The sequence below is a fragment of the Falco naumanni genome, chromosome 11 (assembly GCF_017639655.2).
Source record: "Falco naumanni isolate bFalNau1 chromosome 11, bFalNau1.pat, whole genome shotgun sequence".
Taxonomy (NCBI): Eukaryota; Metazoa; Chordata; class Aves; order Falconiformes; family Falconidae; genus Falco; species Falco naumanni.
Genome location: NC_054064.1, coordinates 31,756,661 through 31,777,194, shown reverse-complemented (window position 1 = coordinate 31,777,194; position 20,534 = coordinate 31,756,661). Strand labels below are relative to the sequence as shown.

General features: G+C 42.5%; 1 protein-coding gene across 16 annotated transcripts in view; it reads right to left on the bottom strand.

Annotated features, from left to right (window-relative positions):
• Positions 1-20,534, bottom strand: part of NFIA (nuclear factor I A) — a 359,996-nt gene that overhangs the window by 75,049 nt on the left and 264,413 nt on the right. For all 16 annotated transcript variants that reach the window (XM_040610608.1, XM_040610609.1, XM_040610615.1 and 13 more), the window contains 3 exons: positions 16,407-16,481; positions 6,803-6,920; positions 4,161-4,288 (listed from right to left, as the gene is read on the bottom strand). In XM_040610608.1, the coding sequence (XP_040466542.1) occupies positions 4,161-4,288; positions 6,803-6,920; positions 16,407-16,481 (321 nt within the window). The remainder of the gene's footprint in view (positions 1-4,160; positions 4,289-6,802; positions 6,921-16,406; positions 16,482-20,534) is intronic.

Here is a 20,534-nt window from a genome sequence, read left to right as displayed (position 1 = left end):
AAATGCCATGAATGGAAAGGTCATGTTGCTGGTGGGTGTAGGATATATGGATCTAGACCCAGCCAAGCGTATATATAGGAAGCAGGTAGGGCCTACACCTAGCAAAGCCTCCACATGAGACAGGTGTCAGGGCGCTCTTAGATGCCGCAGGGACGCATGATGTAAAAGCGCAGAGGAAGGACTGTGGATGGACAATAGGTGCAGCCGGTGTTCTGCACGCAGCGGAGACCCCAAGAGTCAGCAAGGGGAAGCATCCACTGCCTAATCTAAATAGCACACAGAGTGGTTTTGTCCTCTTCTGTTCTCCTGCCAGTTTGCACATATGTTCTGAGTACACAGCCTGCCCTCCAAAGACCACTTACAGGGGCAATCACAGGGAAGCAAAGCAGGAAGAAAGTATCCAAAAAGGGAATTTGTTCAAGAGAAAAAAATGGAGACAGATGTAGAGACTAGTCACGGCTGGCGGTAAATAACCCTCTGCCTGGAGTGCTCTCTTTCTCTAAGAGGAGTTCACATATTCCATTTCATATTTCCTTTCTAGGAAGTCAAATCTTCGTTTTCCTGGCATTTGTTCTTTTTTTTTTCTTTTCCCAATATATTTTTTTCCCTTTCTGTATGATCTAAAATTGTTTTCTTATTTTCCCTTTGTCTTCTGCGTTGTGCTCTCTTTCAAGTGCAACATTTCTCCTGTCTCCCACTCATGCAAACCTGATTTCCCTGCACTGTCCCAGGCAACAACTTTCGCTACAACCCTCTCATAGTCTCTATGCTACGAGCACTTCTGTCTCTACACGTGTATAAGCATACAGGTGCTTCACACCTGCTCCTGTGTTGAGTCCCCACTTTTTCTCATGTGCACACCTCAGAATTAAGCAAATGCAACACACAGAGACAGAATATTCATCCTCTCACTCCCATAAACCTGTCAAGACATATAGGCCAAGAAGCTATCTCTGCATAAATCTAAATCTCCTGCAAGGAAGCAGTCTACTCAAAGGCAATAAAGCCAAAGGATATATTATTATCTTTGGTGTGGATCCTACTGGGCTGGGAGGTTGGCTGCTGGCTCCTCTCTGAACTTTCCTTCCCAGCCAGAACATCTATCCCACAGACAAGTCTCAGCTTCCTTTTCTTGGTCTTATTTCCTCCTCCCATTGTTTGGACGGTAACCCAAAGGACAGGGTTTAATTATGGAGTTTGGAAACCTGGCTTACGCTACTCTGCCAGCACAGGATAAAACTTCAGCCTGCCTTCCGAACCAGCATCATTCTGCACTGTTCATACCTGCATTATCCCACGCAGCATAAAATGAACAACACGGAAGAAATGCCAAGTCAAACAAAAAGATGGTTTTAGTCTTTAAACTTCTACTTGTGAATTTCACTGAGAAAAAACCGAAACACTGAAGCTCAGAGATTACTGTATGTTAGAACTGCCATCATTTTGACTGTAGATTAAATAAAAGGCAAGGCCTACTCCTGGAAAGGAGAGACATTGGGAAGGATGGATCTGAAACAGGTCCAGACTTCAAAACTGCCCTCTCAGAGAGAAATGCTGCAGCAAGCCACTGAGTAATATGGGACATTAACGTAATTTGTACAGCTTTCAGATGACCAATACATTTTCTAGGCAGATGCCTCATTGAAGACTCATAAACCATTTTACACTTCGGGAGATAAAGCACCCATACCAAACACAAAGGGCCAGACATCAGTATCAGACCCACATGTGATTTCTGAGGTAAGGCAGGGCATTGTGCACAGACCACAGCAGGATGTGTCCCTCTGGGGGAGCACCTGGTGCCAGTGACATGCCACTGTTGCCCTGGAACGGAAGGACACCTCAGTACTGTTTTGTCCTTCACCATTGATAAGCTGTGGCCCTTTAGGTAATCTCTCTGCCAGACGTGCTCTTGTGGTGACCCTGTTTTACAGAGAAGCTGAGGCAATGAATTCAGAGGACAGGCTGCTGGAAAGCCATGGCAGAAGTATTGGGGTGGGGCTGTGTGGTTATAGCATAAAGTTCGTTTGAAAGCGCATCCCACGCAGGCAGGATAAAGCTCTTTCTTGATAGCCGTGACAGTGATAGATAGCTTTGTGAATCTGAGCTATATCTAGTTGGTACCTGGCTTGAGTCCCTGATGTTGCAAGGTGATTTTCTGTCATTTTACAGGCAAGACTAAGCAGAACCTGGGATTTTTTCTGTACTGAGTGAGGAAGGTCATGAGGAAGGAAGAACCTTCTCTGCTCTGACTTTTTCTTGCCTTTCTGAGCACCTCAGGAATTTTGACATGGGCAGTTATACTTCTTCATAATGGGCACCCAGTAGTGCCAATAGTGGTGGAGGTGCTTTGGAGGTGTAAGGATTTAGGTACTTGTCTTGTCCAGCTCAGCAGCTGAGTGCCACCACCTAGTCAGGACTTGGATGAGCCAGAGGTAATGACCACATGTGGGGAAAACCACCAGAAGTGACAGCAAAATTAATAGCCAACCTCTGGCTGTTGCACAAATGCAGAACATTTGTCATCAACAGAGAATACCCCAAACTTTGGGAGGAGTCAGCCCCCAGTCTGACAATGATGTAGAAGCAGCGACCCAGTCAGCTTTTAGCCATCTGTGTCTGCAGAGGAGGTTGTGATCTCTCCCTTTCAATGGGCGCTGAGCTTTTGTTCGTGTTTTTGCTGCTCCATAAGCAGACTAGTTCAGTACAAGGTGAAGCTCTGCCTTACATCATCTGGAACCTGGAGCTGATGGAGGAAACAGCCTCTAGTGTCTACTGAGCAGGACACCTCACTGAAAACACCAGAGCCCTGGGGACAGCGGCAGCAAGGCAGTGACAGGGAGCCTGGCACTTGTCTGCCTGCAGGTCCACCCTCTCCTCCTGCCAAAGTGCCACATCTGCAGTCAATAAGGGCCCACAAGCTGGCTCCTCCTCATTAGAGGAGAGAGGGCAGCTGGCAGGGGATCCTCCAAGGGCTCCCAGGCACAGGAATCAGTTCCCTCCCAGTCTGGAATAGCCCAAATTTGGTGACTTTCTGGGCATGCTGTAAAGGACAGCTGTTTGACAGGGTCTCCAGAGAAAGCTGTGGGTATGTTTCCTACATGATGAAGGATATAGGTGGCTGGCCAAGTGCCCACAGAACTGATTTTAATGCCATTCAGGTTGAATTTAGTTTTCTGTGCTCTATAGTCCATTATACACAGTGCCCTGGATAAGCATATGTTGTTTCAAAACAAACCAAAACCATACTGTTTTAAATCCAAACAAACAAGAAAGAAAAAAAATACATATTGCAAAAGGTGCTCAGGGTTGTTTAGAGGGACTTCTCAAACACTGCGAAGCTGAAGATGAAAGCACAACTTGCCTTTGTCTAACAAATAAGACCTGTTATTTTTACTGGCAATACTTGCTTATTTAGCTGTAAGCAAAACTGAGGCACTAACTTCACCTATGCATGTAGCACTCACCCAGAAAAATATTTCCAATAGTATTAAGCACGCAGATGATCTCAGGATAAGTGATCAATGGACAGTTAATTATGTACCATAACATAACCCAAAAGATGATCAACAAGAAAAATCACACACAAAAATTAACTCAGAAGAGGCAGAGCAGCTGCTACATTATGAAGTGTAATGCCCAGTAATTCTATTTTGATATGAAGCCTCCAATCACACTTCATAGTATTACAGATTAATAAAACAACTCCTGTAAGTCTCTTAAAAGTCATTACTAAGTGAGCTCAAGTGTTGTATAATGCTTGAAAAGTACTTCTACCTTATATAAGTTTAGGGTTATTTACTTAAACAGTATAACTGTAGAGCACAGCCCAGACAGGTACTGCTTTTTGATAAGTGATTATCACCGCTATCCCAGAACTGAATCTGGACATTTTGACAGAAAAGACCTCCTATCTTTTGCTGCATTATTTAAATACTTCAGATATTTGGCCAAAATACAGAAGTGACACACTACAGAAACATCCACAGCTGCAGGAGCAATAAAACCACTACAATACTTTCATTAGACTGATCTTTCCTCAGAAGAAATGACAAGATGTTTAGAATTGATCACATTTCTATACAGCATTCAGTGTATTAAGATAACAAAAAAGAACAACTGGAGAGCATGTTCTTGGGCTCCTGAAAGCCGTGGCTTACCTGGCTCCACTTCATGCCATCCACTTGACTGGCTGCCACTTCCTGGAGAGCGCCCTTGGCTTGTATAAAACGGCTCCTCACCAGGACTGTCCATCTCATCCTCCACAGACTTGAGACGTTTTGTAGAGCTGAGAAAGGAAACCCACATAATAAACACTGTATGTATGGAAAGGAACAAAGGTACTTCTGTTTGGGACGTATCTTGCCAGCCCTGCTGGAGACTAACTTGGTTATGGAAACTATAACAGATTTAGGGCCCCGAGAAGGGGAAGGTCTGAGTCCTGCACAGCCATCCTGCTCACCCAACCCCTCAGCACCACTTTTGTTTCTGATCTGCTTCGTTGCCAATGGCTAAACGTCAGTGAGATACACCAGAGGCCAGACTGAACCCCTGAACACACATGAGTTTAAGTAGAAGATAGTTTAACATTTAGGCTTTTACAGACCAAAAAGTAGGACATTTCCCAAATCACACAGAAGTCAATAAAAAGGCAAGAATTTAATTTGTACTGGGTGATTTTTGCAACTTGAATGAATATGGTAATGACATACAAGACTTATTTTAACTGTCAGTTTTTTTCCACAGATTATTCTGAAAGACAAATTGTATATCAGTTCAAACATATTTTCCATCTTTTAACAGTAGCCGTTAAACTGACCCAGATATCAGCCTCATAAGCAGAAGCATAGACAAGTGAATGATGGAAGAATCCATTCTTGGTTCAAATGTTCACGTTACCCTACAAGTATAAGCATTTTACTCTGCAACTGTATGCCACCAAGCACAAAAAAGCCCCCAACAGTTCTCTCTCACCAGTGTCTGTACTAAAGGATTCCCTTGTTATCTATCACACCTCCCTCATCAAAGGCTCAGGAGACAGAAGAGCCCTTTCAGTGGTCTCTGGTGGCCACTGACTCAGACTCCAGTAGTTCTGCAGGGAGAGGATCCCAAAGCCAAAGACGCTCAGCTTGGCTCTATTTTCTATAATGAGTTGCACAGACTGCGTGGGGACGTTACTGAGAATTCCTCTAAGTACTTTTCCAAGGCTGGATCAGCTCACTTTTTTCACCAAATCTGTGTTCTATTAAGACTTAAGGCATTCAAGAACAGGCTCCTCTATGTAAAGGGAACATATTTAACAGACATAAAATATTCCACTGCAATTTCTATTGGTTTAAAACTTGCAGCCTCTCCACAGCTCCCCACCCAAACGTCTGCACAGGTAGGAGCTGGCAGGTATGCAAAATGATTTTGTGAGAAACAGGAAGAATAAGTCTTGTGGTATGCGTGGAATGCAGGTTTGGCCATTCCTTACTTTAGAGAATTGTTATGTGTCAATAGGGGAAATTGTGTGCATACAATATAATTACCACATGATAATTCTGCTGAGTCTGTGTATTTAAGGAATATTTTTTTTTTCTGACTGGGAACAGCCTAATGAGAGGAAAACAAACATATTACCAAGTTATTAACTACCCATGCTGTTTATAATTAGCTCCTTATCAGTGGTAGCTATTTGCAGAAGAATAGAAGAGCAACAACTGAGCTCTTAAGTAACGTTAATAACCTCACTTTTTTGCTTCTGGAGTCACAAGTAAAATCTACCTGAGAATGGTGGTAATGATAAGCACTGTAGGGTACGCAGTTTATACGCAAAAGAGAAAGAGTACAAAGTTTTTAATTGATATGCAATGGGAATTGTAGTCACTGAGCTCCATAATGTGCACACTAAGTGCAAGATGTAGAATGTTCTTCCAATCAATGCAAACTGTAAGAAGTTATTGCTAAGAGCCTCTCTTTAAACATTTTTTTAAAAATAAAAACAACAGCTATATTCCAACTATAGAGACTTTACATGGGTACTTGCTTACTGCAAAGCTGGTGGCACTGCAGACTGAGATAAAAATGTAAAAGAACCCTGTGCTGAAGTTAGACTTTCTTGTCATGTCTTTGAAATAAGTGATCTATTTTGGCTGTGGGGGGAAAAAAATCAATCTGGTTCCTTAATAGTGTTCAAGACTACTAGAGTGACTGGGCTTGTTTATAAATCTAATCTCATGGATGGTTAAAGTGAAAGGGAAAAAATAAAAAATATCCTTGTTTCGTATCTGGCATCTAAGCCAAAATCAAAATCAGACTGGGTAGTCATCTGCATTAACAATTCAGTTTTCCAAAGGCTGAGTCACAAATTTCTAAATGCTATATAAAAATGAGAATGCATTATAGGCTAAGGTCCTAAAACAATGTTAGTCTTACAGATAACACTTTCTAAGATAAAGAACGCATGTAAGTCTATCTTAAGACTTTCCTGCTAGGACAAAGTGGCAGATCTCAATATGCTCCAAATTCTCTTCTGCCACAAGTGAAACTCCAACAATTCCAGTGAAACTTCTCCTGATACGCCAAGATACAAGCCAGAAGTTATGCAAGTCAATGCAGCGGTTTTAATTTGAATCTTGTACATATAAAAAGAAATTTAACAGCAATCCAATTGAACAATCAGCTCTGTGAATCTGAAAAAGCTCCATATCTTGAGGTCTCCAAACAGCTTGTCAAATAATTTAATGGTTACTTTCCCAGATGAGTAAAGGTGCTGGCCTGGGTTTCCAAGTAACCTGGTAGATGGCAGTGATTAAATTACCTGGTAGAGGATGTGCTAGGTAAAGACCTCCTCATTGCTCCTGGGCTCATGCTGTAGTATGAAGAACTTTCCAAATCTGAGAGGGAGAAATTAGGGCCTGTTCCTGCAGCTATTGGTGCTGGGGAAACAAAAGAGATTGCAGTCAGTAAGTCATGTGAATAAGCATGAATTGCACTTCAAAATCACTTTCTTCTTCCTCATGAGTGTGTTTAGTTTCACAATGAGAACAGGTGGGACATGGAAAATAGGAAATGCTAATGGTAACTGGCATTGCAATCAAGAAGATGCAAAATTTAGCAAGAATATAATGTTCCATAACATAGACTCTTTCTTACATTCCTCTGAAGGTATTCTTTTTTTAAAAAAAAATTAAACAATTACGGCAAGATTTTCTTTCAGCACTGTTTTTCTATTAATACCATTCTAACATTTAATGAAACTTGTTGCTTTTGCTTTTAGGACAACATTGCATCTATCGGCATAGTTACAAATAGGCTGCATCATCCCTGTAGTGTGCTTGGCATAATCTATAAGCAGTATAGGCAGGAAAACACACACCTCAGGACCTTTGGTATATACGTGAAGTACATCCACAATCACAGAGGTTACAAATGCTCCTTGCAGAAAGCACAAAAGCAGATGAGAAACCTGAGTTCTTTTCTGCCCGTGAACATCTGAGTCTTCCTTTGGCCTCTCCTCCAGCTAAACCAGACCTACAGACATATGATCCTCAAAAACTTCCATCCAGCGGTTAGCTTCCACTGTTCATCTCTCACTGCCTTATGCAGCATCTAAGTTTTATTGTAAGGGATATGAATAACTTTAAACTCCCTGCCTTAGAGCCTTGGTTTTACATTAAAATATAATGAATTCCTACACACCCTGAAGTTTGCAGGCATAAACCTATGAACTTCATGTGCTGTATTCTTCTGGGAACAGAAAAAGAACAGAGCGGTTTGATGTTAAAGGCAACAGATTATGCATTTCACAAAGAAATGCCACTATATAGCAAATGATACCGCACCCACTGTTGCTGTTCCCCTGCTATTTACAGGACAATACAACTTTGGGAGCAGACAACTACAGATCATGATTTTCTCTCGCATTTCAGAGACATCTGAAAAAGGACGTACTCCACAATAAAATGCACAAGTTTGGCCTGGAATGTATTGTCTGAGAGCACTGATTCACAGCAACAAAGGCAAAGCAGTCTCGGTGCCACACAGGATGCTGAGCCAAGTTTAATCTTTGGTCTGAGAACCTGGCCCATTTTCAAACATGAAAAAATCTTTCACTCCAATGGGGCAGGAGTGAGGAAATGAAGACAGGATAGGTCCTATCACACAGCTAACATGTCTGGGCTGAAACGTAGGCTTCTGGGAGTGCTGCCATTGACTGTAATGGGGCCAGTATTTCACCCCAAGTCTTAAGGAGCTCACAATGTCAGATTTGACAGAGGAACAATGTAGCTTTGCAGCTGCCTCATCATCCCCACAAGACAATTAGTTGTTGTTTGGCAGGGATCGTTTAAGAACGTCATTGAGACAGAAAGGGAATAGCCTGGATAGCCACGGACTTCTAAAAGCAGGGGATGGAAAATACACAATGCCATTAAAACTTGAGAAAATCTGGAATGATCATTAAAAGGAATTAAGTTGGGAAGTAATTTATGACAAGAACACTCAAATCCTTTGTCATCTTCTCTTAACTATCATACACTTCCTGCACACTGGGTATATGAGAGGGTGTGTTAACAGAAAGAAAGAAAAAATTTAGCATAGTAAAATTAGCTCGTTTTATCAATTTGTGCTTTCTGCAACAGTTTCATGACAGCAGCTCCAAGAGGCTGTAAAACTGATGAATTTGCATGGAAAAAGAAACTGGTGTAAGTAATTTGTGTAAAAGGTAACACGGACATGGACTGCTATAATTCAGACACCCTGCAGATAGCAGACTGCTGCAGTGTGAGCAGTTATGGGTTAGAAAAATGACCACACTGCAGTCAGTCTGACTTGAATGGAAATCAATCATAAAGGTACTCTCTGCAGCATCTACTCCACAGTTTTCAGCAACTTCCTTGCCAAACAGACTTGTGCTCTCTAAACCCTTTGCCGATCAATTCCTCTGCACCCTCTACCTACCAAAGCCTAACTTACAGGTTAAGCATACTGTTTTCCAAACAGGAACATAAAAAGGCAAGCACTAAATTACAGCACCATTTCTTTCTGAGACACAATGAATTTCCTAGGCATTGCAAGATTTATGAAACAGTTTTATTCCAAACAGATACGGAAGAAAAACTGGTATGTGGATAATGACCCTCTCCCTTCTCTCATCTCTCCTCTGTTATTGCTCTCACCAAATCCTGGACAATTCTGTTCCAATCCTTGAATTGGTCCTATAGGAAAATTAAAAGTATCTCCAGAGCAAGGGGTGGGGTAGGAATAATGTATTGTTAATGCTGTGTAAACTCAGCACAAAGTAGAAAGGGCTAATCACACAGTAATTTCCGCCTGGGTAGCAAACATGAAGGATGCTTTGTTTGTCACAGGCCAAACCACCTTGCCACATTCAACAGCCTGTTTGCAGCCTGTGTGTTCAAGAACAAAGCCCACCTCTAATATACACCAACAGATCTAAGCAGCAGAGGTTCAAGTGCCTGGCTGGCCAATGTACCTGAAACTCCTCGGCAGAGAGGAGCCATAGTTCTGCCACAACCAGCTCAAGGTCTCTGGCCCTAGAAGTGCTGTGGCAAATGTACGGAGCTAAGCTGGTCTGAAATCCTGCTCCTGCCTGCAGGTCTTTCAGCAAAGGGTATTTGTACCTTTGCTTGCAGTTACCCCATTTACTATCATAAAACGCAGCAACATGCTGGTGTGTGGAGTCCACCCTGAGATTGTCAGGAAGACGTTAATGTTTTTCATCTGCATGGCAGAAGGTTGCTTCCTGGCTGGAATCTGGTTGAAGCCCTGTGTGTGGACCTAGACTGCTCCTTGCACCTCCTGCGCTGGGCTTTGGCTGCAGGGAGCTCACTGCCTGGCACCTGCCTCCTCTAGTCACCCTTGTGTTTTGCAGTGCAGTGTGCCATGAGAGCGGGCACGGTGTGGCTAGCTGAGCCAAGAGGCACCCGAGCCTGCTCCAAATGGCTTTTCACACTTTCTTTGTGGACTGCCCACCTTGCACAGGCCCAGAAAGCTGATGGGAAGAGAACACTTGCATTTATCTGCAAAGGCTGCAGGTTTGGAGAGTAAGCAAAGGGATCAAAGTGGTGCCGAGTGTGGCAAAACTCTGTCTAAATCAGATCTCTTCATTGTAGGATCTGACAGTCCACCATGCAACCTCCCCACATTCCTGTTCCTGTGCCCCAGGAATGTGCTCTGGCCCCACACAAAGCAGTTGGGAAGCTTCACCCAGCACAGCCAGCTGTTACACACTGCAGCCTGCAGAAACTCCAGGCAACAACATTAAAACCAGGCCAGTTCCCCCCCCTAAGAAATACTCTGCAGCAAAGTGACCTTCTGATAGCTCAGGAACATCTCCCGAACAGGAAAGGATGCCAGAAATTGCAGTTGTGACTCAAAACGATAGTCTCCACCTACACACCGGCATCAAGATGCCATCTGACCCAGGGCTCCGACCTGGTGGGGGGGCGAGGAGGAAGGACCCCACTTCCCCTAACACCCAGCCCGCTGATGGGCACAGGCTTTCTAAGCAAACAAACTGATGCTGGCCTCAGCTCCCACTGCAGCTGCTGGCATCACAAAAAAAATCCCTGTGTAGATGGGACACGTTTTGCTGGCTCTGAGGGGCAGGAGGAGTAGGTCTGCCCAAAAAGGAGGAGGAGGAAAGTGGGCACCTCTGCCTGAGCACCAGCACTGTGCTGCTCCCAGGGATGTGGGGCAGCGTTGCCCCTGCTGCCAGCCTGCTCCTTCCACTGCCAGCTTGTGAGCTCAGATCGCCACCCAAAATGTCAAGAAAAATAACAGAGAAATTAACAAAAAGCCCTCTGACTTAACCCAATTGGAATACTTATTTTGAAAAATTTATTGAATTACAGAACAGGAAACCCACTAAATAAAACCAGCCAGGCCAGCATTTGTCTTCCTTGGAATACAGCACTCTCTTTTACTCATGTTAATACTTAGTTTCTCTTTTTTCCATTTTTATGTATTTATTTTTACAAACAGGCTGGGATGTGACTAAGATCATTACACATGTAACACTGTAGCAAAGTGATAATGTGTTTAAGGTTAAATGGGAGAAACATGACATTTGACTAATAAACTTTTTCCTGTGTTGTGACTCCATAAACAAAGGAAAACACACTGTGCTGCTGCTGCCGAGAGGAAAGGGGAGCCGGGTGTCTTTCTTTTTTTTGCAAGGCCTTTGTTTCCTACACACTGTATCATTAGATTCGAAGAGGTTTTGCCGAATACAACAGATATGAAATGTGTGATGTTCATTTTAAAATTACAAGTACAGCCTGCTATTGACCATCTAATTATGCTGAGTTCCATTTATAAACATAGCTAACCACTAAGTTTATAGAGACTTTTTGTGCTGCTTTAATAGGATATTGATCGAGAGCAAGGTTTGAGTGGACTGCCATTGAATTGTGTAATGGCATACAAAAGGCAAGGTCACGGCAACTGTTCACTCTATGCCTGCAGTCTATTTTTTATTATAATATTTTTTTCTTCCTCTCATACCCAAGCCCACACAGTGTGTTTTGGATAGCAGCGCTTTGCTAAGGAATATAGAGTATCTTTTTAAATGTTAATTTTTATGCTGCTGACTTTAAATACCTTCACTACTGTAATGCTTAGTATAGCAGAAAACATACAGGCTGCTGTTTAGAGAGAGCTGTTTTATTATACCCCAGCTTTCACACACGTGGTTTGCGTGGAGGAGAGCCTCTTCTCCTCTCCTGGGCTACACGAAGGCAGCAGCCTCCTCCCTGCCCCTTGCAGCTGCCTGCCTGGCCCAGAACCACGGCAGGAGCTGGGGCACCCCACACCTCGCCATAGGCATCCAGCCTGTGCTGGAGTTCACAGGACTTCCCCTGCAGTTTGTTTCGGCTGTACCTGGCCACTGGATGAAAGGCATGAGGAAGCTCTGTTTCCTCCACCGCATCCATGCTCCCTGCCTGGAGCGGTGGCAGTTACTTTCATTTCTAGCACTTGTCTGCCTGCCTCATGCAAGGACAGCTTCAGCCCCTGCCTCCTTTGCTGCCACTAACCAAGTCTGGCACCTGCCACATCCAGCAGCCTCGGTGTTGCAGGATCCTGAGCCTTCCAAAACGCCTTGGCCACAAAAGCACACCTTACCTGTGGAATTACTGTCACTCTTTCAGGGATAATTAGCTAGACCATTTCTGTGTTTATACAGAAGCAGTAAACAGCTGCCTGTATGCTTGTGGTTTCACTGGCTCATTAGAAGGATTAAAAGTCACCCCACTTGCTCTTACAGCTCCTTACTGCACACACTAACATGTTAAAACTCAAAGCGTGGCATTTTCAGTCCAGGGCGCAGTCAGAATTCCCTTGTTTATCAGCATGAAGAATGATGTCATTTTGACAAATAACACAGCACAAAACAAATATGTTTGATTTGGCTCTAGCAAATGTTCATAAATCCTAAATCTTTCTTCACATCCTGGGCAGTGCAGTTTATCTGGCTGCTTGAAGGACCTCCAAGGGAGGAGATCTTCCCAGCAGCTCTCTGCACAAGAGCACATAGTACAGACTCAAAGCCAAGAGGGGAACAGTGTTCGCCATGCCTCTCTTTCTGCTCCAGCCTACCACGGCCTCCCAGCCTCTGCCAAGCGAACAGGACTGTGCACTTGGCAGTGGTTTGGCATCACGGCCACCCCTCTGCCGGCACCTTTCTCAGAGGGTGTTCTCCAGTGTTCTGCAGATAGCTGCACACAGTGAGCGGAATATTTTCCTAACAAGGGTAGAGAGGGAGAAGGTTTTGCCTGGCCAACAGCTGGCTGTCAGTTCACAAAACCTGTACATCTCCAACGCTTCAACTTCTGAGCCTCCTGTTGTCAGCTGAAACCTCTCTCGAGATGGAAGCATGAAGTCTCTGTTATCTGAAGGGGTCCTCCCCAGTATCTGGGGTGACAGACGACACTTAGAAAGGAGCTCACACCCTTTGCCTGCTAATAATGTAGGAGAACTGACAGCACTGTCTGCAACATCCACATCAGATGAGGTGGAGAGGGGTCTATCTGTTTTTCAGATGAACATTTATGATCTACTTTCTCTATTTTACTAGGCTCTGTAAGATTCAGTAGCTGTGTAGCATTTTGAAAGAAAATCTGCATCTATGGGACTGAAGAAAGCAAGTTTCCGTTACCAAAACAGTCTAGACTTGTTCAATAGCTCACAGAAACTGTGATGATCAGCACTGATAGGTAAGATAGATAATGTAACAGCTGACCTTTTGCTTGATTAATTCATTCCCCAAATTTGCATGACGGAGACAACTGCCTATTACTCGAGACTCCTTGTCATGTGGACCTGTGGGAACTTTACTAAATAAAGCTGGCACATAATTGCTACCAACAATATTTCATGAGATTAATTTTAGATAACAGCAGCCACAGGCCAGTTAAAACTATGGGAAATCACTTATTTCTATCATCATATTATCAAACACAAGCGTGGAAAGAAAAATGAAACAGGCATACACAAAGATGACCTCTTTGTAAAGCAAACAGCGAGCACACTCAGTAAGACAGCAGAGACTAAATGTGTGGGCCCACCATGGATAGGCAGGCTTGTTCCTTCCCTAGCCGTGGTGGCTCCTGAAGGAGCAATGACTTTTTAGAAAGTAAAACCAAGAGAACGGAGTGAGGACATTTTGATTACTCAAGCTACAGACTGTTAATAGCTGCCAGTGAGTCTGGATGACGGCTGTTCATAAGCTGAGCTCCCCAGCATAAAAGTGAACCACAGTCCGGTCTCAAATCAAGACATGGGAACATGCAGGCAACCCAGCAAGAGTTATACGGAAAAGCACACTCTTTGGAAGACCTTGCCTGCCACTTCAGGCAAATATTCAGCAATTACTTTGTTGCTCTGCTAAGTTAAATAAGTCTAGGTTAAATAATTCTTTGAATATGAGCATGTGAATTCATACTGACTTTGCTGGGAATTAGCTGCTAGACTCTACACTAAACATATCCTACTGGGTACCCACGGCATGTCAGGTTGTGGGCTTCTCAGACCTCATAAAGTAAACAAGGTTATGGCTGGTCAGTACATGTCTGGGGCATCTCCAGGGAAAATCCAGGGTGCTACCAAAAGCAGTGTAGCTAAATCAGTTGCTGGCACACTTCCCTCTGAGTCAGTTCTGAAGTGATATCCCGATATGCTTTGGGGACACTATTTTTGGTAGAGGTGCTGGCTTGTAGACGGGATATAAAACCGAGGTCTTGACCTCCCAGGGTTATTAAAGCGCGCAAACCCCTGTGTCTGGAACAGATAAAAGCTAAATCTTTTTATTTTGCCCATTTTGTCCACCAACACCCTTCTTATTTCCAATAAAGTTCATGTCTGTCCTGCTCTTCCTGCATGCAGGTGCTCCATCCTTGGAGGTGGTGCACTTCAATGGCAAGCAGAAGGAACATCTCAGACACAGTTCATAGTTTGCAAAACATGCTGAATGCTAAGATTTCTGATACACGATGTTTTAGCTTAGTTATGATAAAGTATCATGGCAAATGATATCATGAAAAATATCATGAAACACGATGCTTATGAGGTCAATGCCAAACTCTCAGGGAGGCTGGGACTGGGGCTGGCTGTGAAGGATCAAGTCCTGAATGGGGGCACTTTTGGTAGCAGCCCTGTCCTGTGCACACATGAAGCATGGCTGACAGAGTCCAGAGGCAGTTTTGCTGTGTAGGGTTCCTACAGTGAAGATAAGATTGTGGTGAAGTGAGATGCCTTACAGAGGGGGAGGGTGAATCCTTTGGGCTTCAAAAACCTGAACTCTCATACTGAAATACAGTGACATAACACGGAGACATTCAAAGACTGGCAACAGCTTGGTTTTGTCCACCGTGGCTGCAGATACCAGCAAATTAGTGTACACAGTACAGTGAGCTAGATGTCAAAGTCCCTATTTAAGCACTTCAGTAAGTGAACTGATTTGCAAATGTGCTGAGCACTCAGCAGCTCCTCTTGACTTCTAAGTCCTCTTAACTTTGTTGTTCTCACAAAATTCCCACCAGTTGTCAGGGAGGAAAACCCAGGAGAAATGCCTGCCTCAAACTTTCTCTCTTTCTCTCTCTCTCTCTCTCATCTCCTCCCAGCACAGGTAACTGACATTCATGTATCTCCCACAAAGATGTCATGCTTTCCTTGTAGCATCCTATTTTTGAATATAAACCAATTTACTAGCTACGGCAAGTCTTTCTGAAAGAGGAAATAGAACAGGAAAATCCTTACAGAAGCTCTGTGTTCTGACTCAAAACCACGAATCCTCTGCTAGGTTTGTGCCAGTTAGATTCCAGCCCCAGAAGGACTTAAAACTACATGCTCAGAGCCAGCAGACAAACAAATATTCCTGCTACCTAGGAGTGGAACGATTTTTATTACTGTCTGTGCTGGAGAGATTGGTTACAAACCCTAAGGTTTTAAAGAGGCACGTAGTTGCGTGGTTTACCTGGCACAGTGGCAATTGGTGGCAATGTGATGTTCCTGCATAGCTCTGCACTAGCTGCAGAAAAGGTCCTCAAAGACCTAGTACCTACGGCCCTGGCTTACCAGTAGTCTCTCTTGCGAGAGACCATCCATACTCTCTCCTTGGACTATCTAGATTATGTCATAGCAATATACAATCAATGCACCTTTGATCAATGGAACAGGGTGGTGACAGGTACTCTTAATTCACTGTTGTTAGTGAGTATTGACAAGCCTGTAATGATCATGCTGCAGTGTGTCATTCATGCTGGGGGCATTAGCATTCTTTAAAGGTCAAAAAACAAATCCTTCTAGAAGACAGAATTCCATACAGTTAATGGAAAACGCAGGCCTTGTGAAGTCAAGATGTATGCCTCTGCACCACGGAGATTATCAGAGCTGAGGTTGGTACAGTCGTTGGCCTTATTAATGAGTCCATCAATTTGCAGGTGTACACATGTATGCATGGCATGGATGAACACAACGTGCAAAAGCAGCATAAGAAAATTCCCAGGCTTATGTGCACAGATCATGTCATTTCTAGAGGTCTGGTTAAAATACAGTCCTTGGATCCTGCAAGGGACCCACCGGGTAAGCCAATTTTTGTGAGCATTTGTCTGCACTCTGATACAGTCTGCCCATTTTCAGCTGGGTACCAGAAGAGCTTGCCAACTTGCGCATGCAAGTTTGCAGAATTAAAACTTTTTAATTTACTTTTTAAAATTACACTGTTTTATTTTCCCACATTAAAAGACATGGCACATAAACACTGTCCACTGGCAAGAAGTGGAGAGAAGACTCTCAATTTTCAAGATGTTGTTTCTGAAGTGGGGAAGGGGCACGATAAGAATCAAAGAAAAAAAACCTGGGATTGCAGAAACCACATAAACTGGCCACAAAATAATACTTACTTTGTGAGACTCTTACTAGCTCAGTCACACTGAAAACACCTGATGTGACAAAACTGTCCTGGAAGCCCAAATGTCCTACAAAACAAACAGAGTGAGAGAACTGCGATTAGCTTTAAGCATTTAATGACAGTATTCTCAAATACTTTACTTTCATTTAGACTTAAAATGTGACATCTAATTTCCCACTTAGCAGTAATTATTGTTTATGTAGGTGGGTAACTAGTCATACAGCTATGTAGGCTGCTTTGTGGTTTCTATCTAGAGGTTAAGAAAGCTAACATGACACATCAGCAGGGAGATTTTTACATGTTAAAGCATCTCAACAGGAAATCTGAAACAAAAGAGGACTATTTTAATAAACGGTTACCTTGGATGACCCCTAATGACTTCACAATTGAAATGAAAATACTGTACCTAGGAAACAGACAGGACAGCTAAGTTCCATAATCGTTTTAAACATTATTCTCTAAAGAAACATCTGATCAGGATTATCTACCCATTCATTCAAACAAAACAAGATTTAAAGATGTACTCTTCATTTTTCTAAGGTTACACTAGGGAAGTTTTAAAACAGCAGCTGGTTAAAAAGAAGTAAATTAATGCCTTTCTGCACCCCCCACCCCCCAAAATATTCTAACATTTAAAACTAGCTTTCAGAAATAAAAATAAATCACTGCCTAAGAAAGGTATTAACTTTCAGCTTTGGGCTGTCTTTTTGAACCAGGGTGCACGCTTCCACGCTCACCTCCCCTGTGCAAGGAATGCCTCTACACTCGGTATCAAAATGTTATTACACTTTACATAACAGTATTTTCCTTCTTCTCCGAAAACATGCCTACCACCAAATGTTCATTTAATTTTCACGGGTATGATCAATTACAAAAGGAGCAGCTTTAAGGCTGCAACCCAGTGTAAGCGTGTGGAGTGGGATACAGCAGTTCACGCGGGACATATTGGGACTTCAATTACAGGTCTGCGGTTAGTCGGCCAGATGACCTCCTGCTTTTGAAATCAGGGTCAAAGGAGAAACCTCAGGATAAAGAGATTATTAAAAGAACTGTAAAGTCCTACTTGCCCACAGGATAAGTGGCATACCTTTTTAGGTTGTCCTACTTAGAGTCACTGATTCCAGCGCACGCACACATATATTATTGAATGTTTTGCAGGGGCACCATCTGCTCTGTCGTTAATTGTTTGCCAGATTTAGTACCATTTCCCTACATTCAGTATATTCTACCGTACCCCACGCTCATCCCAGCAATACCTGTGCACCTTCCTCTAATGACCAGAGCAACAGGACTAATGCAAGCTGCACATTTGTTTCCCTGGCTTTCTTCTGTTTTTTTTTCTTAAAAAAAACAACATATCCCATTGCCATTTCTACCTGCAGAATGGGAAGTAAAAGGAATACATCTTGTGTGCAGGACTACGGAGGGTGACATGTCAGGAAACATGTCAGGGAAAGGTTTGGGAGGGATCTGGTGTGAGGTCAGCCATTCACCTCCAGCCAAGGGCTCAGCAAATTCTGCTCCTGCACAGAAGAACTTCCCTGTTTCTGTGAGGATTCTACAGTGCCAGATGAACGCAGTTGCTAAGCTAACAGACTTGAGACAAGTTTCTGCATCAGGCATGTTTTTATACTTCAGCAATAATGATGAGTTTTCAAACTGTGTATATGTATATCTTTGGGCATCCTTGTGTATGTGTGTATACATATGTATTATGTACACAAACATATAAATATACACAAATCTGTCATGCTCCAGCTGTAGATAAATGTACTATAAAATATTGAAATTGATGCTGAAATTCAACACAAACAAATTCCTCAATCTGCAAACAAGGTTTTTATTTACATCAAGAGAATAAATTTTTCTCTACTTCAAATGAAAAAATGTTCTTACAAGCTTTTATTTTTCCTTATTTTCAACTTAGAAATAGCTCTCAGACAATTGTAAATGCTTTTGCTGATCTGCTTTGTATTTTACCATAATAAAGGTGATGACTACATCATTCTGCTTTTTAGAAGTGGTTGCTGGCCATACACGACCTTTGTTCATTGAAAATTTCCCAAGTATTTTTAATATGAAGATCTACTTTTCATATGCTGCAGCAGACCTGCCTATTGAATTAAATGATCTGTGAATTAAAAATAATTCTCTTAGGTCTTCACTGAAACCACTCATGTGCCTAAAATTAAGCATATGCTTAAGTGCCTTGCTGGACCAGGGCCAGGATGCTTACTACTCCACAGAGCCCTTGGTAGCGAAGTCAGTCTATGGTATATAACTTCTCATACTGTGCTCATCATGACAGTATCTGAGCAACTTCCAGAAGTGCATTCAGCAATGCTACAAACATCTGTCACGTGTTTTTTTTTCACAGTGCACCATACTGGCTCTGCTCTGGTGTCCACTTCCACCTGCATTTCTCAGGCAGATTCCTACCACACTAAGAGGGAAAGTGAAATTTAAATATGAAAATAAAAAAAAAAACAAATTACAGCTACAGTAGGACATTTGACTGATTTGTTAAAGGAAAACCTAGAGCTCTTTGTAATCATCCAATAAAAGCATGACTGTCGCACAGCTAGCCATGTTACCTTAACCCAGCAAACAGAGACAAAAACCAGAAATGAAAATGCCACAGAATGGTTTTAAATACATTCTAGGTCTCAGGGTCCCGCAGGGCGTAAGAAAAGTTGACTAAGTTAGTTTGGGCCTGCTACCTTCATTATTCTTAATTTGCCGGGTACACTAGAAATGTCCACTTCTGTAGGAACATTTCTTATGCGCGCACAGTTATTAGTAATCATTAAACAACAGCACGCAATGAGAGTGATTAGATTTTCATCCTTCGATACTGAAGATAAACATTTCACAAATGAAAGGTGAATTTCACAATTCTCCAATTTGTTATTTACTTATAAACATTAGGAAATCAGGGGCTCGTCTCACCAATCATTAATAATATCTCGATACCCCTAAAAGCAATGCCCTAGGCTTAAAGCTGTATCTTGAGCTCATTTTGATGCATGGTTGGTCTGTGAATTCACAGTTCAGTAGAACTCCATGAAAGTTGAAAGGTCTTCCCGGACAGTTCAGATTGCAAAATCCAGGCCCAAGACTGTAGCTTTTGCTGAGCTGTGATAACAGTGCAAGAAGAAAATCAGAGAAAAAGGACAAAGAAGCTAGACTTGTAAAAGGAGAATGACTGGGAAATAGCAGGACTGACAAAATATGTGAAGTAAGTATTTCACGCTTATTAACTGGGGTCAAAATGCAAAAATATATCAATTTGGCTGTTCCACTTAATTCTGAATGAGAAAAAAAGGTAAAGTCAAGCAATTACATATGCAGATGTTAGCATTAACTAGCTCTTTCAGTGAAAAGATGATTAAACATCTCAAAAGCTTGCAAGATTTACTTTTCATACGGCACTTTACTGAAATACGTGCACTGTGATACTTTTGCTAAATACCCCAAAGATAGGATATTGAAATTGCTGTATATGATCGGGTTATCTCCACAGCTTTGTGCGACAGTCACATTTTGGTAGTAAAGCAGATGTTCAAAATGAGGATGAGAGAATTTTAACTCACTTTATAAAAATCTAAGAGAGCTCATTCACTGAAATTCTGGGTATAAATTAAGACACCTGGCTAGCCAAGGCAGGCCCTGACTCAGCAAAGCAGTTCGAGCACGTGTTTAATTTTAATCACATGCTTGACTAAAGCACATGCTTATTTGCTCTGCCAAATAAAGATGGGCTGACAAAGTTAAGCAGGCATTTAAACATACTGTTGAATCATTCCTTCACCTCAAGTCTAGGTGCAGCTAGGAGGTAGCTCATTACGCAAGCCCTCACTTCGGCTCACGAGATGACCATTTTTTCCCTCCTGAGTGGGAAAAAACCCTAGGCTAATAAGACCAAATGAATAAAGCAGATCTGGATACTAACTAATAAATAATATGCCATTACCCAATCACACGTTTGGTATAGCATACAAATGCGATGCAACAGTATTGTAACAAGTACCACATGAAAAACATCTTTCCATAACTTGATGACTGCTTTAATTGGGGAGAAAATTCAAAATGTGATTTACATATTCTTCTTTTGGATCCC